Here is an 18,911-nt window from a genome sequence, read left to right on the forward strand (position 1 = left end):
AATAAGTATTGCAACCCCTCTTTTCCGGTTGCCAAAGGATGAATAATAGACCTCATCCACCCATTCCCTGCGAAGCTTAAGATGTTCAGCCGGGGACAAATGGGTCTCTTGTACAAAAGCAATATCCGTTCCCCTCTTCCGGAACCAGGACAAAACCTTTTTCCTCTTGACAGGAGAGTGGATCCCATCCACATTGAAAGTGGCTATAGTCAACTTAGTCATGGAGGAAAAAGGCTGCCAGACACAATAGCAGGGAACAACCAGCGGGAAAAGATAGAAAGCTCCCCAGCTAGGCCTCCCATCCAGAGTACCAGGGACAGCAGCACCCCAGAAGATGCCCAGGGGCTCCGGAGCAGAACAAATCCCGCCCAAGGAGGTCGCAGCACAACACATCCAACTCTCCCCCCACATCCCATGCACACCCCCCACACATACCAACATGCACACAGAACACACATCACCCCCCTACCCCCCTCCCAGACCCCACCCTCCCACAGTCCCAACCAGCCCCACCCCCTCCCCCAGCACAGACCATCTCCGAAGACCCTCCCAAACCCGCCCCCACATAACTGAAAAAACTAAGAACAAAAAACTGCACTCCCAAAAACAGGAGTAACCTAAAGGCCAAGTCCGAGCTCTCATAAACCCACAGCCTCCCACATAGACAACTGCTGCCTGTGCGGTAGAGGGATCAGCCGGCGCTGAGGTCCAAGAGTCTCTCACCAGCAGTCCAACCCAATTTAAGTCCAACAAGGAAGTAAGTGGATAAAGTGGGACCGAAGGCACTGCGTCCAGGAGTGGACAATCCAACCCTCAGAACCAGGAACATATCTTGGGGCACAGGCCAGAGCACCAAGCCCGGAACCATCCAAGCAGGGCAACGCATCTCCATGCGGGGCGACAGAAGCCAGCCGATGGGGCCTCAACCGCCCAGGGCAACCAAAAACTGACTTAAGCAGGCAAAGTCCTCCAGGGAAATTGCATGGCTGGTGTCGGGTAGAATTAAACAACCGGATCAGCCGCCAGGACTCCGCCATCCGCTATCTCAGGCATAGAGTCCATAAAGTGTTGTGCAGCCGCTCTGTCTGTGAAGGTTTGTGGCCTCCCATCTCGCCAAATGCGGAGAGAAGCCGGATACACAAACGCAAACCGCACTCCCCGACGGTGAAGCGTGGAGCAGAGCGGTGCCATTTCCTTACGAAGGGAGGCCACGTGTAAGGAGTAGTCATTGAACAGCAACAGTTTTTTCCCTTCGTACTATAGCCGACCAGATTTCCGAAAGGCTTGCATGATGAGCTCCTTTTCTTTCCAATTGATGTATCTAGCAATCGCTGCTCGCAAGCGGTTGTTATCCCCCACGCGCTGGCCCATGTGGTGCGCTCGCTCGCAGATAAAACCAGCTGCTGGGATCTCCAGGCCAAGCTGCGTGGGGAGCCAAACCTGGAAGAAGTGGTAAAGGTCTTGATCAGCCCTGATCTCAGGCAGCCCCACAACTCTTAGATTATTTAGTCGCTGACGGTTCTCCTGGTCATCCAGCCGGCCCGTCAGTGCTGCCACCTGAGCTTGCAGAGCAACCACACTCGCGCGATCCTGCAGCGCCGCATCCTCACCGTCAGACACCCTCTGCTCCACCGCTGCGATACGGCCAGCCTGCGCCTCAAAGTGCTCATTAATACAGTCCATAGCCGACTGTAACTTGTGGAGTCTATCTTCCAGTGCCGCAGTGACCATTCTAGAGATTTCCTGGGCCCATTCGCCCCATTGTGCTGGGGCAGAAGCGGGAGTCGGCGCCACCGCCATTTTATGCATGGGAATAGCAGACTTATGCTTCGGCGTTTTTGCCGATCTTACCGGCATGCCTGGCTGATGCGCTCTGTCCGGAGGCCCCACACTCGCACACCCTCCTGCGGAAAGCCCCAGGCTAGGCAGAAGCGCTTCAAACAGGCTTGTATCGGGAGTTAGGCAGGCGTTTGAAGGCCGTGGGCCAGAGAGTTCCGAGACACGCGTCTGCTTAGGTCCGACGCATCACATGACCTCCCTCTTTGCCCCTTCTATATGGCATCTTCTCTCTTTGTATTCCCCTTCCATCTCTCCCTTCACCCCTATTATTCTGGCATCCATCTTCTTCCCTTCCCTCCTCCAATGGTCTGGCATCTCTCTCCTCTTCTTCCTTTCCCCCTCCCACACCCCCACTTCATTTTACTCTCTCCTCTCCCTTCCCCCACTTCCATCAGCATCTGCCCCCTATCTTTCCCTCCAACCCAATTCCATCCAGTATCCTTCCCCCTTAAGTCTCTCTCTCCTTTCCCTGCACACCAATTCCATCAGCATCTGCCCCCTTTCTCTCCATCCACCACCCTTCCATAGCACCCTTTACCCCTTTACCCTTTCCCCCTTTACCCCTCTACCACCCTTCTGTGCTCCTCTCTCCCTTCAAACCAGCAAGGTCCCATAATGACTGCTTCTGTTGCCTCTGCCTCTGGAAGATGTAAGTGACGTTGGAGGGGGTGGGCCGGCAGATGCAGGGAGTTGCAGCAAGGTTCCGCAATGACTGCAGCTGCCGGACCACCCCTTCCGACGTCACTTACGTCTTCCGGAGGCAGAGGCGGCAAATGCAGTCATCGTGGGATCTTCCTGCAATTCAGTGCGGCTGCCGACTGCTTCGGAATAAGTACGGCAGCCGCTCTGAGGTGCAGGTGCCATTTAGAGCAGCTCAGAAGGTTCTGGATCCAGCCGGCTGTATACCCCCCTAGGGCTGGCACCTGGGGCGGTCTGCCATTGTATGAGGGGACAAAAAATAATAAAAAGAATGGACAACTTGACCGATTTAGACATGTCATATAATTATAACAACAAAAATATGTCATAAAATGTAATTCTAAGCTCAAAAGACTCCAGATGAAAAGCAGACTATAGAAAGGAAACCAGAAAAGACCAATTCCATAGTACTAAGATCCAAATGCTAAAATCAGACATGTCCATTATGAAGAGACGTGTGGATCACTGCTAATTATAATGAGCGAGTCTTTAAAATATGAGATGGTAACGGATAGCCAGACCTGGTGGACGGAAGTGACAAATACTGGAGCCAAAACCAGAGCACCGTGATGAAACTTGAATGGAAATATGGATACCTATTTATACTTTTGAGTAAAATTGCGATGCGAACATGTCATAGAAAAGAATAAATAATGTGTAAACTAAAAACCAAGAACAACATATTACGCTAAAAGAACTTAACCCCCCCTCCCCCTAAAATAGGGCATATACATACTTAAAATGATGGCTGGTTACATACAGTATGCCTAGACTATATAGACATAAACAGGGCAAAAGTAAACGTATGGGAAATGAACAGCTGCTCTCGACGCTCATAGGCTTCCTGTGCTAAAAACCACTATTGCGGTTTAGTAAAAGGGGACCATAGTGTAAAATATAGACAGCAGATATAAATTCAGACACATTTTGATCACTAAATTTAAAATAAAATCATTTTTCCTACCTTGTCTGGTGATTTCATGAGTCTCTGGTTGCACTTTCTTCTTCTGACTGTGCATCCAATCTTTCTTCCCTTCTTTCAGCCTGTATGCTTCCTCTCCTCCAGACCTAATTCCCTCCCCCGACTTTTTCTTCCTCTCTCTCTGTGCCCTTTCTTTCTTTCTCTCTTCATGCCCCCTTTCTTTTTTTGTTTCTCTTCTTTCCTTCTGTCTCCCTGCCTGCCCTCTTTTCTTTCTTTCTCCTTGCCCTCCCCCAAGCCACTGTCAATGCCGCTGCCATCGGGGAACAGGCCTCCAAGCCGCCGCCCCAAGCTCTCCCTGCTTCGGGCCGACCAGCATTCCTCTCTCCGATGTTAATTGTGCCGTCGAAGAGGAAGGCTGATCGGCCCAAGATCACGATGACCTTTTGGGAGAAATGCTGCCGGGTCCTGCCTTCGCGAAAACAGAAAGTAGGCAGGACTTGGCAGCAAGAAGAGCAAATTGTAAGCTTCACTGACCTGTCTCCCGCCTTAGCCTGTAGAGAACTCATGCTTCGGAGCTCTAACATGTGCGTGCCGGCTTCCCTTCTCTTCCCCTCCCCCCCCCGGACATAAATTCCAGTTTCAGAGGGAAGAGAAGGGAAGCGGGTACGCACATGTTAGAGCCCCGGAGCATAAGTTCGTTACGGGTTAAGGCATGAAATCTCCAGCGGCGGCAGCAGCAGAATTTAGCTTGTCGGTCATCTAAATTACCCGGGCGGACCGCCCGGCTAAAAGGCCGTAGGGAGAACACTGCTATCAGACACCCAACCTCCCCCTCCCGGATGTGTATGTTTATAGGGAAAAACAATGATTAGACGTTACAATATTTTGCTAATGGTTCCCAAGTCTCCTGAAATTTCTTAAAATTCCCTTTCTGAATGGCTAATGTTCTTTCCATTTTATACATATGACACAATGAATTCCACGAAAAACTATAGTTAAGCCTCCTCCAATTTTCCCTATCGCTAGTAATTTGTTGTATGGCGACTCCTGTCATTAATAAAAGCCTGTTGTTCTTAGATGATATTTGACTTTTAGCGCTCATTAATATACCAAATAGCACAGTATCATAGGATAATGCCACAGGATTTTCCAATAAACAATTTATTTGGTCCCATATTGATTTCCAAAAAGCCAAAATAACTGGACAGTAGAACAATAAATGATCTAAAGTCCCTACTTCGAGATGACAATGCCAACATTTATTTGACTTAGAGCTATCTAACTTTTGTAACTGTTAATTAATTTTAAAAACTCTAAACCATCCTTTTCTTTATCTGAATAAGGCTCGGAAGAATATAAAGTTTTATAAAAATTTAAGAATTGCTTTAAAATAGGTCCAATTTGAGAATGGGTATCACCTTTTTCATCTTTTATTGCAATAATTTTTTGTTCTTCTTTTCTTTGCTTTAAGATAATTTGCCAATGATCTTCCCACCTTATTTGAGCTTCCATAATACATGGTCTGTTGAGAAAACAAATCTTTCCTTACAAATTGTGAAGAAATCTTATTACATTTACATTTTACTTTTAAAAGAACCTATAGAGTAGTTTGTTCCCATTTTTCAACCAACTTTGATTCTAAAACCTTATTTTCCTGTTCCAAATTATAAAATTGTTTTTTAAGCTGCTTCCTAACAAATGCTGAATATGAAATAATTTGACCTCTCATAGTGGCCTTAAAAGCATCCCATAAAGTCACCACTGAGATTTCTTTTGACTCATTAATTTGGAAAAATTCATTCATTTTTAACTGGAATTCTTCAAGAAAATTTGAATCTTCTAACAATGCATTATCGAATCTCCATAATGATCTGTAATTTTCTTGTTCGGCAAGTTTAAATTTAATCCATATCCCTCTATGATCAGACAAAATAATTGGATCTATGGAGGCTTGTGTTATTTGCTGAATTAACTGGCTTGAAACGAAAATATAATCTATTCTTGAAAAGGATTTGTGAACCTGAGAACAAAAAGAAAATTCCCATTCATTAAAATGAAGTAACCGCCATATATCTTTTAAATCACAAGATTGTACAAAATTATCCAATCCTAATGATTTCATAATTTTACTAGGCTTTTTATCAATCGATGGATCTATAACAGCTTTAAAATCCCCCACCACTACTAAATTAGAAGTGACCAGGATATTTTGGTAAATTTGGTAAAATCTCAGCGCAGTAGAGATGCGCTCGTTGAGACTTTACGTTCATTATTTGATCCACATGCCTGCATTTAGGATCAAATAGGGACCCCTGAAGAAGACTATACTGTTGAAACATGGACCGGGTTGGGTCCATATGTTTCACCAGAGGTTCAGGCCCTAGACATTTTTATGTGGATTATTTATTTGTTTGAATAAAGCCTTCATCCTGGACATCGACTCTCCACGATTTGTTTGCTTTTTCTGTATTGCAGACCCCTTTTCTGACCCTAAGGTCCTCCCAGAATAATTTATTTACAGTCTTTTTTCATGCCCAAATCTGACTGGAGATTTCCTGTCACACTGCTCTTTGCTATCTGGGGCCCTTGGGATGGAATGCTCTTCCATTGAATGTATGGGTTGAGCTCCAATTCTCATTTTAAGCTCAGATCAAATCTTGACTAATTGTTACTTTGTATCAACAGAAAAGTGGACACTCTGGCCCTGATTCTCCAAAGTGCCGTCCCGATTTTAGACAGCTGTAGGCGTCCTACAGCTGTCTAATCAGCCAATCGGGATGCACGTTTTTAAAAAAAAAAAAATGCTCCCCAGGCAGGCCTGAAGGCACCTCCGGGAGCCTAGGGCAGGGGTCTGCAACCTTTAAGACATAAAGAGCCACTTGGACCCATTTTCGAAAAGAAAAAAAAACTTGGAGCCGCAAAACCATTATAAAACAAATCTAACACTGCATATATTGTTTCTTATCTTAATGCTATATACAGGATCACTAAATTGAAAATAAAATCATTTTTCCTACCTTTGCTATTTGGTGATTTCATGAGTCTCTGGTTGCACTTTCTTCTTCTGACTGTGCATCCAATCTTTCTTCCTTTCTTTCAGCCTCCTGTATGTTTCCTCTCCTCCAGACCTCATTCTCTCCCCCAACTTTTTCTTTCTGTCTCCCTGTTCCCCCTTCTTTCTGTCTCCGTGCCGTCCCCCAAGCCACTCGGTTTGCTGCCACCGCAATCGGGGAACAGCCCCCAAGCCACCGCCGTCCCAAGCTTTCCCTGCAGAAGTGTTGCGCTGACCAGCATTCCGCTCCCTGACGTCAATTCTGACGTAGGAGAGGAAGTTCCGGGCCAACAAGGCATTTCTCCTCATTCCATCCAGCCTGAGCCCCATCTCTCCTTGATCCAGCATTTCCCTTCTGTGTCTGTCAGAATTACCATTCCACCTATTTTCCAGCATCACCCTTCTTTGTGTCCATCTCACCTAAATCCCTATCTCACCACTTTTTCAGAATCTTCATTTGTCTCTGTCCTTATCTTTACGCCATGTTCACCATTTGCCCTTTCAATGTCTTTATCTCCCCCCACACACTTTTTCAGCATTACTTCTATGTCTCTATTTCACCTCCTCTTCATGTCCCCTCTGTATCTCTATCCTTATTCAGTAGGTCCTGCTTACCCTTTCTCTTCTTTGTGTCACTATCTCCATTTTCAGCTTTCCCCCCTTTTCCTTTGTTACTGCACCCTGTAGCTAGAATCTTTCCACCCTCCCTCCACTCCGGCCCAGCCCAGTATGAAATATTTCCTTTTGTTTCCCTCCCCTCTCTCTTTCTCTCTCTCTTCTCCTCCCTCACCCACGAGTCCTGCATCTGGCCCTCTCCCTTCTACCTGCACCTGGCAACACCCCCCTGCTCCGCGGCTCTCTTCAGCAACTCGTCAGCAGCAGTGATCAAGACAAGCTACCGACATCGAGGCCTTCCCTCTACGAGTCCCGCCTTTGTGGAAAAAGGAAGTTGAAACAAGCGGGACTCGCAGAGGGTAGGCCCCGACGTCAGAAGCTTGTGTCGATCGCTGCTGCTGAGTTGCCGAAGAGAGCCGCGGAGCAGGGGATGTGGCCGGAAGCAGGTAGAAGGGAGAGGGAGATAGGAAGGCTGTAGATCTCCGGAGCATGACACCGACCCCGGCCAGGATGATTTCTTTTTCAGGCGTGCACCTTACAAGTCCAGCGTCGCGGCGGGAAATAGCCATGCTGAGCAGTGAGCTCAGCACTACACAGATGAAAGCCTTGCTTGCTGATTGGTCCGGCGGCACGGCGGAGCGGGGCCGCCGGACCAATCAGCAAGCAAGGCTTTCATCTGTGTATGTGCTGAGCTCACTGCTCAGCATGGCTATTTCCCGCCGCGACGCCGGACTTGTAAGCTGCGTGCCTGCGTGACACACTACCGGAGCTGCAGCAAAGGTGGAAAAGAGCCGCATGCGGCTCTGGAGCCGCAGGTTGCTGACCCCCGGCCTAGGGAGATCCGCAAGATGCCTATGCTCGTCTAAGGGCCTTAGGCGAACCTAGGTGGCCCTACGCGTCTCCCTAGTAGAGGAGAAGCTTAAAATGTAGGCCAGCAAAATGCTGGTCTACATTGTAAGTAGACGCGGCCGCTATACTTATCGCGGCAAGGGATCTCTCTGCCGCAATAAGTATAGCGGGCCACGGCCTGTCCGATCGCTGGCAGGAGGGTGCCCAATCCCTCCTGCCCGAAGACGCACCCCCCCCGACACTACCGACCGCCCCCCCCCAGACATTACCGATTTCCTCCCCCCCCCCCCGACAAAATCGATCGCTGGCAGGAGGGTGCCCAATCCCTCCTGCCCGAAGACGCACCCCCCCCCCCGGCGCTAACAACCCCCAAACCTCCACTCCACCAAACCTGTTCTTACGGCCAGATGGGTCTTGCACGTCCAGCTGGCAGGCACGCCTCATCGAAATGAGGCGGGCCCGCCCCTTCCCGGCCCATCCCGCCGAAGCCTAAGGCCTGATTGGCCCAGGCTCTAGAAGCCTGGACCAATCAGGCCTTAGGCATAGCGGGTCCGCCCATCCCCACTAAGTCTAAGGTCTGATTGGCCAATCAGGCCTTACATTAAGTGGGGATGGGCGGACCCGCTATGCCTAAGGCCTGATTGGCGTGCCTGCCGGCTGGACGTGCAAGACCCATCTGGCCGTAAGAACAGGTTTGGTGGAGTGGAGGTTTGGAGGTTGTTAGCGCCGGGGGGGGTGCGTCTTCGGGCAGGAGGGATTGGGCACCCTCCTGCCAACGATCGATATTGTTGGGGGGGTGATCGATAATGTCGGGGGGTTGGTCGGTAGTGTCGGGGGGGGGGGGGTCGGTAGTGTCAGGGGGGGGCATCTTCTGGCAGGAGGGTTTGGGCACCCTCCTGCTAGCGATCGGTCAGGGGGCCGCGGCCCGCTATACTTATAGCGGCAGAGAGATCCCTTGCCGCGATAAGTGTAGCGGGCCGTGTCTAATCTAACCCGATTCTCTAACCAGCGTCTGTAACATGGATGCCGGTTACAGAATCGGGGTTTAGTTTAGGCCGTTTCTGAATAGGACGCCTCTCCCGGGCGTCCTATACAGAATCAGGGCCTAGGTGTCTTGCGGGCCTCGCCTTCAATATAGGCGGCCTGCCTGGGGAGCATTTTTTTAAAAAAACGTGCATCCCGATTGGCTGATTAGACAGCTGTAGGACGCCTACAGCTGCCTAAAATCAGGACGCACTTTTGGAGAATCAGGGCCTCTGTGCCCCTGTTCAAATTCACTGTATTTCGTAACTATTTTTGTCTTATTTTAAACAGAGTGAAGATGTTTGGCTAGAAGCTGCCCGCCTGCAGCCTGGTGACACAGCTAAAGCTGTGGTAGCTCAAGCAGTACGTCACTTGCCACAGTCTGTGCGGGTTTATATCCGCGCAGCAGAATTGGAAACTGATATTCGAGCGAAAAAACGTGTGCTGAGGAAAGGTGAGAACAACACAGAGAATTAGAGGGATGGGAGGGAAAGGTCCAGGTGCTGTACATCTTGGCAGGGGAGGAGAAAACATGTTGGATTATGGGCCACACTTCCCTTCTATCATTTATATCTATTTTATTCAGTCACGCTATCCCAACTGTGCCATCATTTTAGATAACTAGGTGTTATTCGTGATTCACAACTCATCTTCTCACAACATATCTCAAATGTGTTAGGGTTTTTTGCCTTTCAATGCCTATAATCAAACAGAAATTATCTGGAAAAGGATTCTCTGTATACATTGTACCATGCATATATAAGCTCTCGCTTAAACTACTGTAACGTAGTAAATGTAGCCACCTGAAAATCAAACCGTTAACTATTAAAGACTGCATAACACTTTCTCGTGTAGAGCCTCATGTAGAGATTGAATTAATTGCCTCACCTAATGTAATTATTGCTTAAATAATTACACTGGTTACCAGTTCATTATAGAATTAAATTTAAGGTACTAACATTAATCCACAAGGCCTTGCATGAAAATACAACTGGCTACTTTTGCTTACTATTCCCTATGTTCCCACACATTACCCTCGATCTCTAAGAATATAAGCGTTACCATACTGAGTCAGACTGAAGGTCTATATTAACCCAATAGAATACTGGTCACAATACGAACTGCAATCAGAGATAGAAGAAGGAATCGATTTCTGGGATCACTGGATGACAACCAGCACATCCATTTTAGACAAAATCGCCCCTATATGTAATAGGAAAAGCAATGCAAATAAATATAACAAATGGTTTGACACCGAACATCTAAAAATGAAACAACTAGCTAGACGACTAGAAAGAACTTGGAAAAAAACAGGAGAACTAGCTGACCGTAACAAATGGAGAGCTAACATAAAAATCTACAAACAAATGATAAAAGACAAACGTAAAGCATTCTACTCAATTAAAATCAACTCATCTTGTAATGGCTCACAAGGAATCAATACAAAAGAGCTATTCAACCTGATCACAAATTTATTTGACACCGCTCGCTACACCACATCCACACACAACACTAAGTTACCCTCTGCAAATGACTTAGCACTGTACTTTGATTCAAAAATTAAAAACCTTAGAATCCATTGTTCAACTAACGACCAAAGGAAATGATATACCGGCAGACATGATCTGGAGCTCCTTTCAAGATTTAGAGTGGAATAATTACACCCGACTATATAACAAATACTCTAAATCCTATTGCGTTCTGGATTCATGCCCCCCCAGAAATCATGAAAGCGGCACCTTTAAAATTTAAACTATTGCTGATGCAATACTTGGCTCACAACCTAAAAACAGGGAAGTTTCTCTCTAATAATGGTCACATAATAATAACCCCAATTCTAAAAAATCGAAAAGAATCTTCAGCCCTAATATCCAACTACAGACCGGTAGCATCCATTCCTTTTATTGTAAAAATAATAGAGGGATTGGTACACATCCAACTGATGGATTATCTTGATCAGTTCTCTCTCCTACATGAAACTCAATCCGGTTTTAGACCGTTATTCAGTACTGAGACAGTAATTGCGGCTATCTTAGACAATCTGCGCCTACTATTTAGTAAGGGCCTTAATGCCCTGGTTATGCAATTCGATATGAGTTCTGCCTTTGATCTAGTAGACCACGAGAAACTGCTGCAATGCCTAGACGCTATTGGTATCAGGGATGAGGTGCTGAACTGGTTCCGTGGCTTCCTTATATCCCGCACTTATCAGGTACGTTTTAATTATGAGCTTTCAAACACCTGGAGCAATCCATCCGGTGTGCCACAAAGGTCTCCACTATCTCCATTGCTCTTCAACGTCTATATGTCCTCACTGGGCACAAAGCTAACCCAGCTGGGAATAAAACTATTTAGTTATGCAGATGACTTTACGATTATCATCCCATTCGCTAATTCTGTCTCTGAAACTATTCCCAAAGCTTCAGAAGCCATAAACTTGATGGAGCACTGGATGACAAACTTTAGGCTCAAACTTAATTCAGAAAAGACAACTTTCTTCGTTGCTTCGCCACATCCGCTTGACACCAAATCACCACTATGTATCAATAAACTTAGTTACCCTATCCATCCCACCATTAAGATACTAGGTGTAACTTTGGATCAATGCCTAACCATGAAAGACCAGGTAGACTCCTTAATCAGAAAGGGATTCTTTACTCTCTGGAAACTCAGATCCATTAAAGCTTACTTCAATACATCGCCATTCAGAACCCTAGTCCAATCCCTTGTACTAAGTCTACTTGACTACTGTAACATCGCTTATTTAGCAATTTCCCAAAAGAATATGCAACGTTTACAATTGATGCAAAATGCAGCAGTTAGACTGATCTTTGGGCTGAGGAAGTTTGACCACGTGACACCCTACTACCGGCAGCTGCATTGGTTGCCAATGGCGGCGCGCGTAAAGTTTAAATTTGCCTGCTTCTGCTTTAAAGCACTACACGGACTTGCCCCTAAATACATAACTGACCTTTTCTTCTTCTCAGCCAACAGACACAAGAGAAGCTCACATTCCAATTTCGTTTCCCCCCCCCAGTTCGAGGTTGTAAACTGAAAAAACATTATGAACACCTTCTCTCACACCAAGCAGCATCATGGGGTAAAGACCTAGAACAATTGCTTTCGCCCACTACTTATGGGGAATTTAGGAAACGTCTAAAAACACACTTGTTCCTAAAGCATCTAGACAACTGATCCTCTCTTCTCTCTCCCCTCTATAGCGATTAACTTGTCCTTTTGATCACTCTCTCCTCAACAATGAATTTCCTGTCCTATTAATTCTCTTTCTTCCTCCCCTCTTAAAGTCAATTCAATTTTTTACCTTTGCTTAATCTTCTGTAAACCGCATAGAACTTCACGGTATTGTGGTATATAAGCTGTTATTATTATTATTATGTTCCCACACATTACCCTCGATCTCTAAGAATATAAGCGTTACCATACTGAGTCAGACTGAAGGTCCATCAAGCCCAGTATCCTGTTTCTAACAGTGACCAAACCAGGTCATAAGTACCTGGCAAGATCCCAAAAGAGTAAAACAGATTTTATGTTGCTTATCCTAGGAATAAGCAGTGAATTTTCCAATCTTAATAATGGCTTATGGACTTTTCTTTCAGGAAATTATCTGAACCTTTTTTTTTTTCTAGTGCTATATGTGTGGTGTTCTGGATGGATGGGTAATATCCCCATGCTCGCAAGCCATGCAGAAGGAATCCACTCTAGCTTTTGAATCACTCCTTCTCTACTAGAGGGTTCTTCTGCTCCCTTCAGTTTTTCCTTTTGTATGCGAGCTGTAAGCAATATGTCTGATCGGTTCTATATATTTTTTTCCGGTCTTTTTAATTTTTCTTTATTAATTTTTGATGGATTTTGGTGCTCAGAGCTTCCTCTTAGAGGGTTCAGCTCTGCCTGTGTGGAGGAGATGCAGATTGAGGTCTACAGCTGACAGACCAATCCCTCTGTGGTACCTGTTGGAATAGGAGCCAACTTTTCAAAATGATTGGGGGTGCTCAAGCTCCGTGCCACACCCTACCCAAGCTCCCCCCTGCACCATAATAATTATATTAATTGTAATGCCATTTTTTCCCCATTCATTTTTCATATGTACACACAATAGAATCGTATTAACAATGCACAATGGTTAACTACAAAATTACACAAACCACACTGTATGGCAGTTCTCAACATTCATTCCTACCAGAATACCTGGCCTTGATCACATATAAGAACATAAGAATTGCCGCTGCTTGGTCATACCCCAGTGGTCCATCGTGCCCAGCAGTCCGCTCACGCGGCGGCCCTTGGTCAAAGACCAGTGCCCTAACTGAGACTATTACTACCTGGGTATGTTCTGGTTCAGCAGGAACTTGCTTAACTTTGTCTTGAATCCCTGGAAGGTGTTTTCCCCTATGACAGACTCCGGAAGAGTGTTCCGGTTTTTTACCACTCTCTGGGTGAAGAAGAATTTCCTTATGTTCGTACGGAATCTATCACATTTCAATTTTAGAGTGCCCTCTTGTTCTCCCTACCTTGGAGAGGGTGAACAACCTGTCCTTATCTACTAAGTCTTTTCCCTTCAGTACCTTGAATGTTTTGATCATGTCCCCTCTCAATCTCCTCTCAATCTCCTCTGTTCAAGGGAGAAAAGGCCCAGTTTCTCTAATCTTTCACTGTATGGAAACTCCTCCAGCCCCTTAACCATCTTAGTCGCTCTTCTCTGGACCCTTTCGAGTAGTATCGTGTCCTCATTCATGTATGGCGACCAGTGCTGTATGCATTACTCCAGGTGAGGGCGCACCATGGCCCGGTACAGCGACATGATAACCTTCTTCAGTCTGTTCATGATCCCCTTCTTTATCATTCCTAGCATTCTGTTTGCCCTTTTTGCCGCCGCCGCACATTGCGTGGACGGCTTCATTGACTTGTCGATCATAACTCCCAATCTCTTTCCTGGGAGGTCTCTCCAAGTACTGCCCCGGACATCCTGTATTTGTGCATGAGATTTTTGTTACCTACATGCATCACTTTACACTTATCCACATTGAACCTCATCTGCCATGTTGATGCCCATTCCTCGAGCCTGATTATGTCACGTTGCAGATCTTCGCAATCCCCCTGTGTCTTCACTACTCTGAATAACTTCGTATCATCCACAAATTTAATCATCTCACTCGTCGTACCAATGTTCAGATCGTTTAGAAAGATGTTGAAGAGCACGGGTCCAAGCACCGAGCCCTGCGTCACCCCACTGGTGACGCTCTTGCAGTCTGAGTATTGTCCATTTACCCCCACTCTTTGCTCCAGCCGGTTTTTAATCCACATATGCAGAACACAGATAAATGCTACGCAAATACAGGCCCACAGAATAAAATAACCCTAAGATGCCAGACTCTGTGTGCAGTAGAGAGCTGAATGGGGACGACGGGAATCCCGCAGGTCCCACGGGCATCCTTCGGATCACAGGGATCCTGTGGGGACGCCCCCTAGGGTCGCGGGGATCCCGTGGGGACGTCTGATAGGATCGTGGGGATCCTGCGGGGTTCCGATGCACTCGAGCCATGAGGCTCGTCTTCTTTTCCTACCTGCCCTGCCGCAGCACACAGCCGACCGGAAGTCTTCCACGATGTCAGCGCTGACATCGGGAAGACTTCCAGCCGGCTGTGTGCTGCGGCAGGGCAGGTAGGGAAAAGAAGACCAACCAAGCTTTTCAAAAAACAGGAGCTATGGACTCTAAAGTGCTGTTGTTTAACAATTACTCCGTGCAAGTGGCTGCAAACATATGTCACCGTTCTGCACGATCTTCACAACCGAGGCCTCCAATTCGCACTGGTGTTCCCAGCGAACCTGCGTGTGTGGCAGGATGGCAGTGCGATTACCCTTGCCAAGGTGAAGGAAGCCAGGGCAATTATGGAGCGGCTTCCTGCCCAATTTACTGCTTTTGCAAGATCCTGTGCGGCCTGATGGACGACTCCTGTCTTTCCTGTGGGGAATGACGTGGACCTTGCTGGGGACGCCTCGCTGGGCACAGAGTTTTGGCCCTAGGGCATCCCTGTTCCTGCTTGGGCCCCATGTTTGCTGTGGCCTGCTGGGGCTCCTACCTTCCTGACCCCTGTGCACCTGCATTTGCCTGGACTGTATGCCGTTGGCTGGAGGACTCTGCAGGGGGCCGGGGGGTCTTCACTCTGTGAGAACTCCAATCTGCTTTGGCTATCGGCTCTCTGCCTGTGGCCCAATTTGACTGGGGTCTTGGGCTCTCCAGTTTGGTTTTGCAGTTGTGTTCTTGGATGGGATGCAGAAATGTGTTATTTTTTTGGATGGGGAGGAGGTCCTCTCTGGGTGGGCTGGGGAAGTGCATATGGGATTGTATGCTGGGGGAGGCATGCTCTGGGGAAGGGGGTGGGGGGTGGGTGGGGGTATGGTTATGGTATGTCTGGTGTGGAGGGGTATGCCTGTGTATGTTTGTGGGGTGTGTGAGGAGGGTGGGTGTGGGAGTGAGATGAGGTACCTGGGGCATTGTGGTTGGTAGCACATACTCAATCTGCGGCGGAGTTTAGCTGGGCATCCAGATAGTCTGTGGTTATGGCTGATTTGAAAGTGACTACGCTTAATGTGGATGGAGTCAAGTCTCCCATTAAGAGTTCACAAATATTGACTCATCTCAGGAAGCTGGGTACTGATATAGCATATTTGTAAGAGATCCGCCTTTCTCAGATCATGCATGCCAAGCTGCTGAGGGGTTGGGTGGGGGAAGTCTACTCTTCTACTTTCAGTGGGAGGCAAAGGGGTGTTGCCATCTTAATGTATAAGAGATTGCTGTTTACTCTACATCAGTGGTCGGCAAACCACGGCTCGCGAACCACATGCGGCTCTTTATCCACTTGAGTGCGGCTCACGGCTCAGCTTCAACCGCCGGTCCGCAGAAATTTTCTGCCGGTCCACAGGGCCGGCACCTCCATCGGGCCCAAGAGATTGTTTAGTAGCCGCCGGTCTTTGGTGCGATCAATGCGGCATATTTGGGCTGGCTCCCTGAGTGCTGCAGTGCACAAAGCCATGGGAAAAGGCTTCTACCTGCGGCCTGCGCCTGACCCGGAAGCCTTCTCTCTGACGTCACAAAGTCAGAGGGAAGGCTTCCAGATGAGGTGTGGGACGTGCACGAGGAGCCACTTCCCACAGCTTTGTGCAATGCAGCACTCAGGGAGCCAGCCTGAAGACCCTGCATTGATCGCACCATGGACCAGCCTGAAGCTAACACCGGGGGAGGGGGGGGGGAGGCAGGCCAGAAAGCAAGACACATGGAGGGAGAGAGACAACAATGATAGAGGAAATGCTTTTATTTAGTGATTTTGCATCTGCTGTCTGTTCAGGAAGAAATGCATTGTTTGGTTTTCTCTGGGGGTTGTACTGCTTGAAGAGTCTTGCATCTTAGGGTTTGTTTGAATATTAATACTTTTAGTTTTTGGTCCTGCATTTGCATGGAGTTATCTGTTTTCTGATAGAAATGAATGTTGAAAAGCATACAGTGTGCTTTCTGTATTTTAATTTTGTGGTTAACCATTATGTGTTGTTAATATGATTATATTGTATGTGTGTATATATGAAAAATGGATGGAAAAAATGGTGTTACAATTAGTGCTATTATGGGGGTGGGGTCTGGGGTGGAGATTGGGTGGACATGGGAAGGTTGGTCGACCCGGTGCTTCAGCATCCTCTTTACAGGGAAGGGAAGCAGGGAGAACTCAGAACTTGGCGGCGGCCTGTTCCCTGATTGCGGCAGCAGTGGTAGCCTGTTCCCTGGTGGTGGCAGCCTGTTCCCCAATGGCGGTGGCTTGGGGGAGGGCAGGGCGAAAGAAAGAAATGGGGGCAGGGAGAGAGAAAGAAAGGGGCATGGTGAAAGAAAGAAAAAGTTGGGGGAGGGAATGAAGTCTGGACCAACTTTATGGAAAAATAAGTCTCCAGACAACAAAGGTAAAAAACGGAATTTATTGACTAAAATATGTTAGCTTTGGGAAATGTATATAGCAGATGTCTTTGTATTGTGTTCAAAAGAAAAGGAAATGCATTTCTGGTTTTATTTCTAGTGTTGAAGTACTTGCTGACCCTTGCTGTGACTGGTGGGGATCCCCAAGCACCGCCAGCAGAGGACCTCCTCTAGAGACAGCCAGAACTCCCCTCCACCAAGCACAGCAGTCGCTGGCAACATCCATGAGCCACTGAGGTGCCAGCATCTGTGACTCAGGGACGCTACTGCTGCCTGCCAAGCTTGACAAAAAGGACCCCCAGCCAACTGTAAAGGAAGTCCTCAGTTGACAGCTTGGGGGTTCTCAACAGCTGAGTATTTATATTTTATATTTACATTAGAGGCTCTAGTAGAAACCCGTTTACAAAGTATGTATTCTTCCCGATTAATATTTCCAAATTAATAAAGTCTCTTTGCTTATTTGTAAATGGGTTTCTACAAGAGCCTTTAATTCAATAGCATAATTAAATGAAATAACTATTTCTGAAGTTTATAGGGATGGGCGGGGACGGAGGGGATTCCTCACGGGGACGAGTGGGATTCCTCATGGGGACGGGTGGGAATGGGTGGGATTTTGGCAGGGACGGGTGGGATTTCTGTCCCCGCACAACTCTCTATTGTGCAGTTCAACACCAGAGAAAGAGAAACAAATGCATTTCTTCCTGAGCAATACAAAATATAGACAGCGGATGTAAATTCTCAAAACCGTCATATTTCAATCACTAAATTGAAAATTCAATCATTTTTCCTACCTTTGTTGTCTTGTGATTTTATGTTTCTAATCATCTTTTCCCAGACTCTGGTTGAACTTCCTTCTGCCTGTTTTGTTAACTGTGTTTCCAGGGCCTTCTTATCCATTTGCTGTTTTTCTTTCCTTCATTTTCTGCCCTAAATCCATCTTTGGCATCAACTTTTAATATTCAACTTTCTTCAATTTTTTTACTTCCTTCTCAAATCTATCTATTGTTCCATATCTTTCCTTCCCTCTGTCTGCCCTTCCACTCTCATCCCTTCCATCCATGTGTACCATCTTCTACTTCTTTCTTTTCTCTTATTCCCATCTTTTCTTAAACAGCATTTATTGCATCTCTCTTCCCTTCCCATCCCTATGCACCATCTCCTCTCTATTTCTCCCCTTCCTTGTGCAGCATCTCCTCCCTCTCCCCCCCTCTATCTTTCTTCTCTCCTTCCCACCCATTGAGGTGTGGTATACTGGTTGGGTATGGATGGGTGGGGGGTTTGGGGGAGGAGGGTGCTGGTGGGGGAGGGGTAATCTTTGGTTCAGACAGGTGTGGGTGTGGCTTGCTCCTTGGAGTTTCCGGCGACTAGGAGGGTGGTGGCTGGGATGCCCCTCTGGTACCTCGATATGGGTTTCTCTGTATCTGCATATTTTCCTTCCGTTTGCTCTTTCCGGAACATAAATTAACTTCTTGGAATGTGGGGGGTATTCATTCACCCATTAAACGGTATAAAATTCTTCAGTTGTTGAACCACACTAAAACATTTTTGGCTTTTATGCAGGAAACTAGGCTGTCCACTGCAGAACATACTAAACTATGTCTGACGAATTTACTCCAATTCTTTGAGACCGTGAACAAGCAAATTGATAGTGGAAAGCCGGTGGACATAATATACTTGGACTTCCAGAAAGCATTTGACAAAGTTCCACACGAAAGACTTCTCAGGAAGCTACAAAGCCATGGCATAGAGGGAGATATACAAAGATGGATAGGCAAATGGCTGGAAAACCGAAAGCAGAGAGTGGGCATAAATGGGAAGTTCTCCGACTGGGAGAGAGTGACTAGTGGTGTGCCCCAGGGCTCGGTACTTGGGCCGATCCTTTTTAATATTTATATCAATGACCTGGAAAATGGAACATCCAGTGAGATCATCAA

The 18,911-nt window shown here is 46.9% G+C and overlaps 1 protein-coding gene across 4 annotated transcripts in view; it reads left to right on the plus strand.

Moving 5' to 3' along the window:
- Window positions 1-18,911, plus strand: part of PRPF6 (pre-mRNA processing factor 6) — a 325,322-nt gene that overhangs the window by 143,462 nt on the left and 162,949 nt on the right. For all 4 annotated transcript variants that reach the window (XR_004541083.1, XR_004541082.1, XM_033963163.1 and 1 more), the window contains exon 9: window positions 9,291-9,453. Coding sequence is in view for 2 of the 4 variants with exons in the window: in XM_033963163.1 (XP_033819054.1) it covers window positions 9,291-9,453 (163 nt within the window). In the remaining 2 variants the exon portion in view is untranslated. The remainder of the gene's footprint in view (window positions 1-9,290; window positions 9,454-18,911) is intronic.

The sequence above is a fragment of the Geotrypetes seraphini genome, chromosome 11 (assembly GCF_902459505.1).
Source record: "Geotrypetes seraphini chromosome 11, aGeoSer1.1, whole genome shotgun sequence".
NCBI lineage: Eukaryota > Metazoa > Chordata > Amphibia > Gymnophiona > Dermophiidae > Geotrypetes > Geotrypetes seraphini.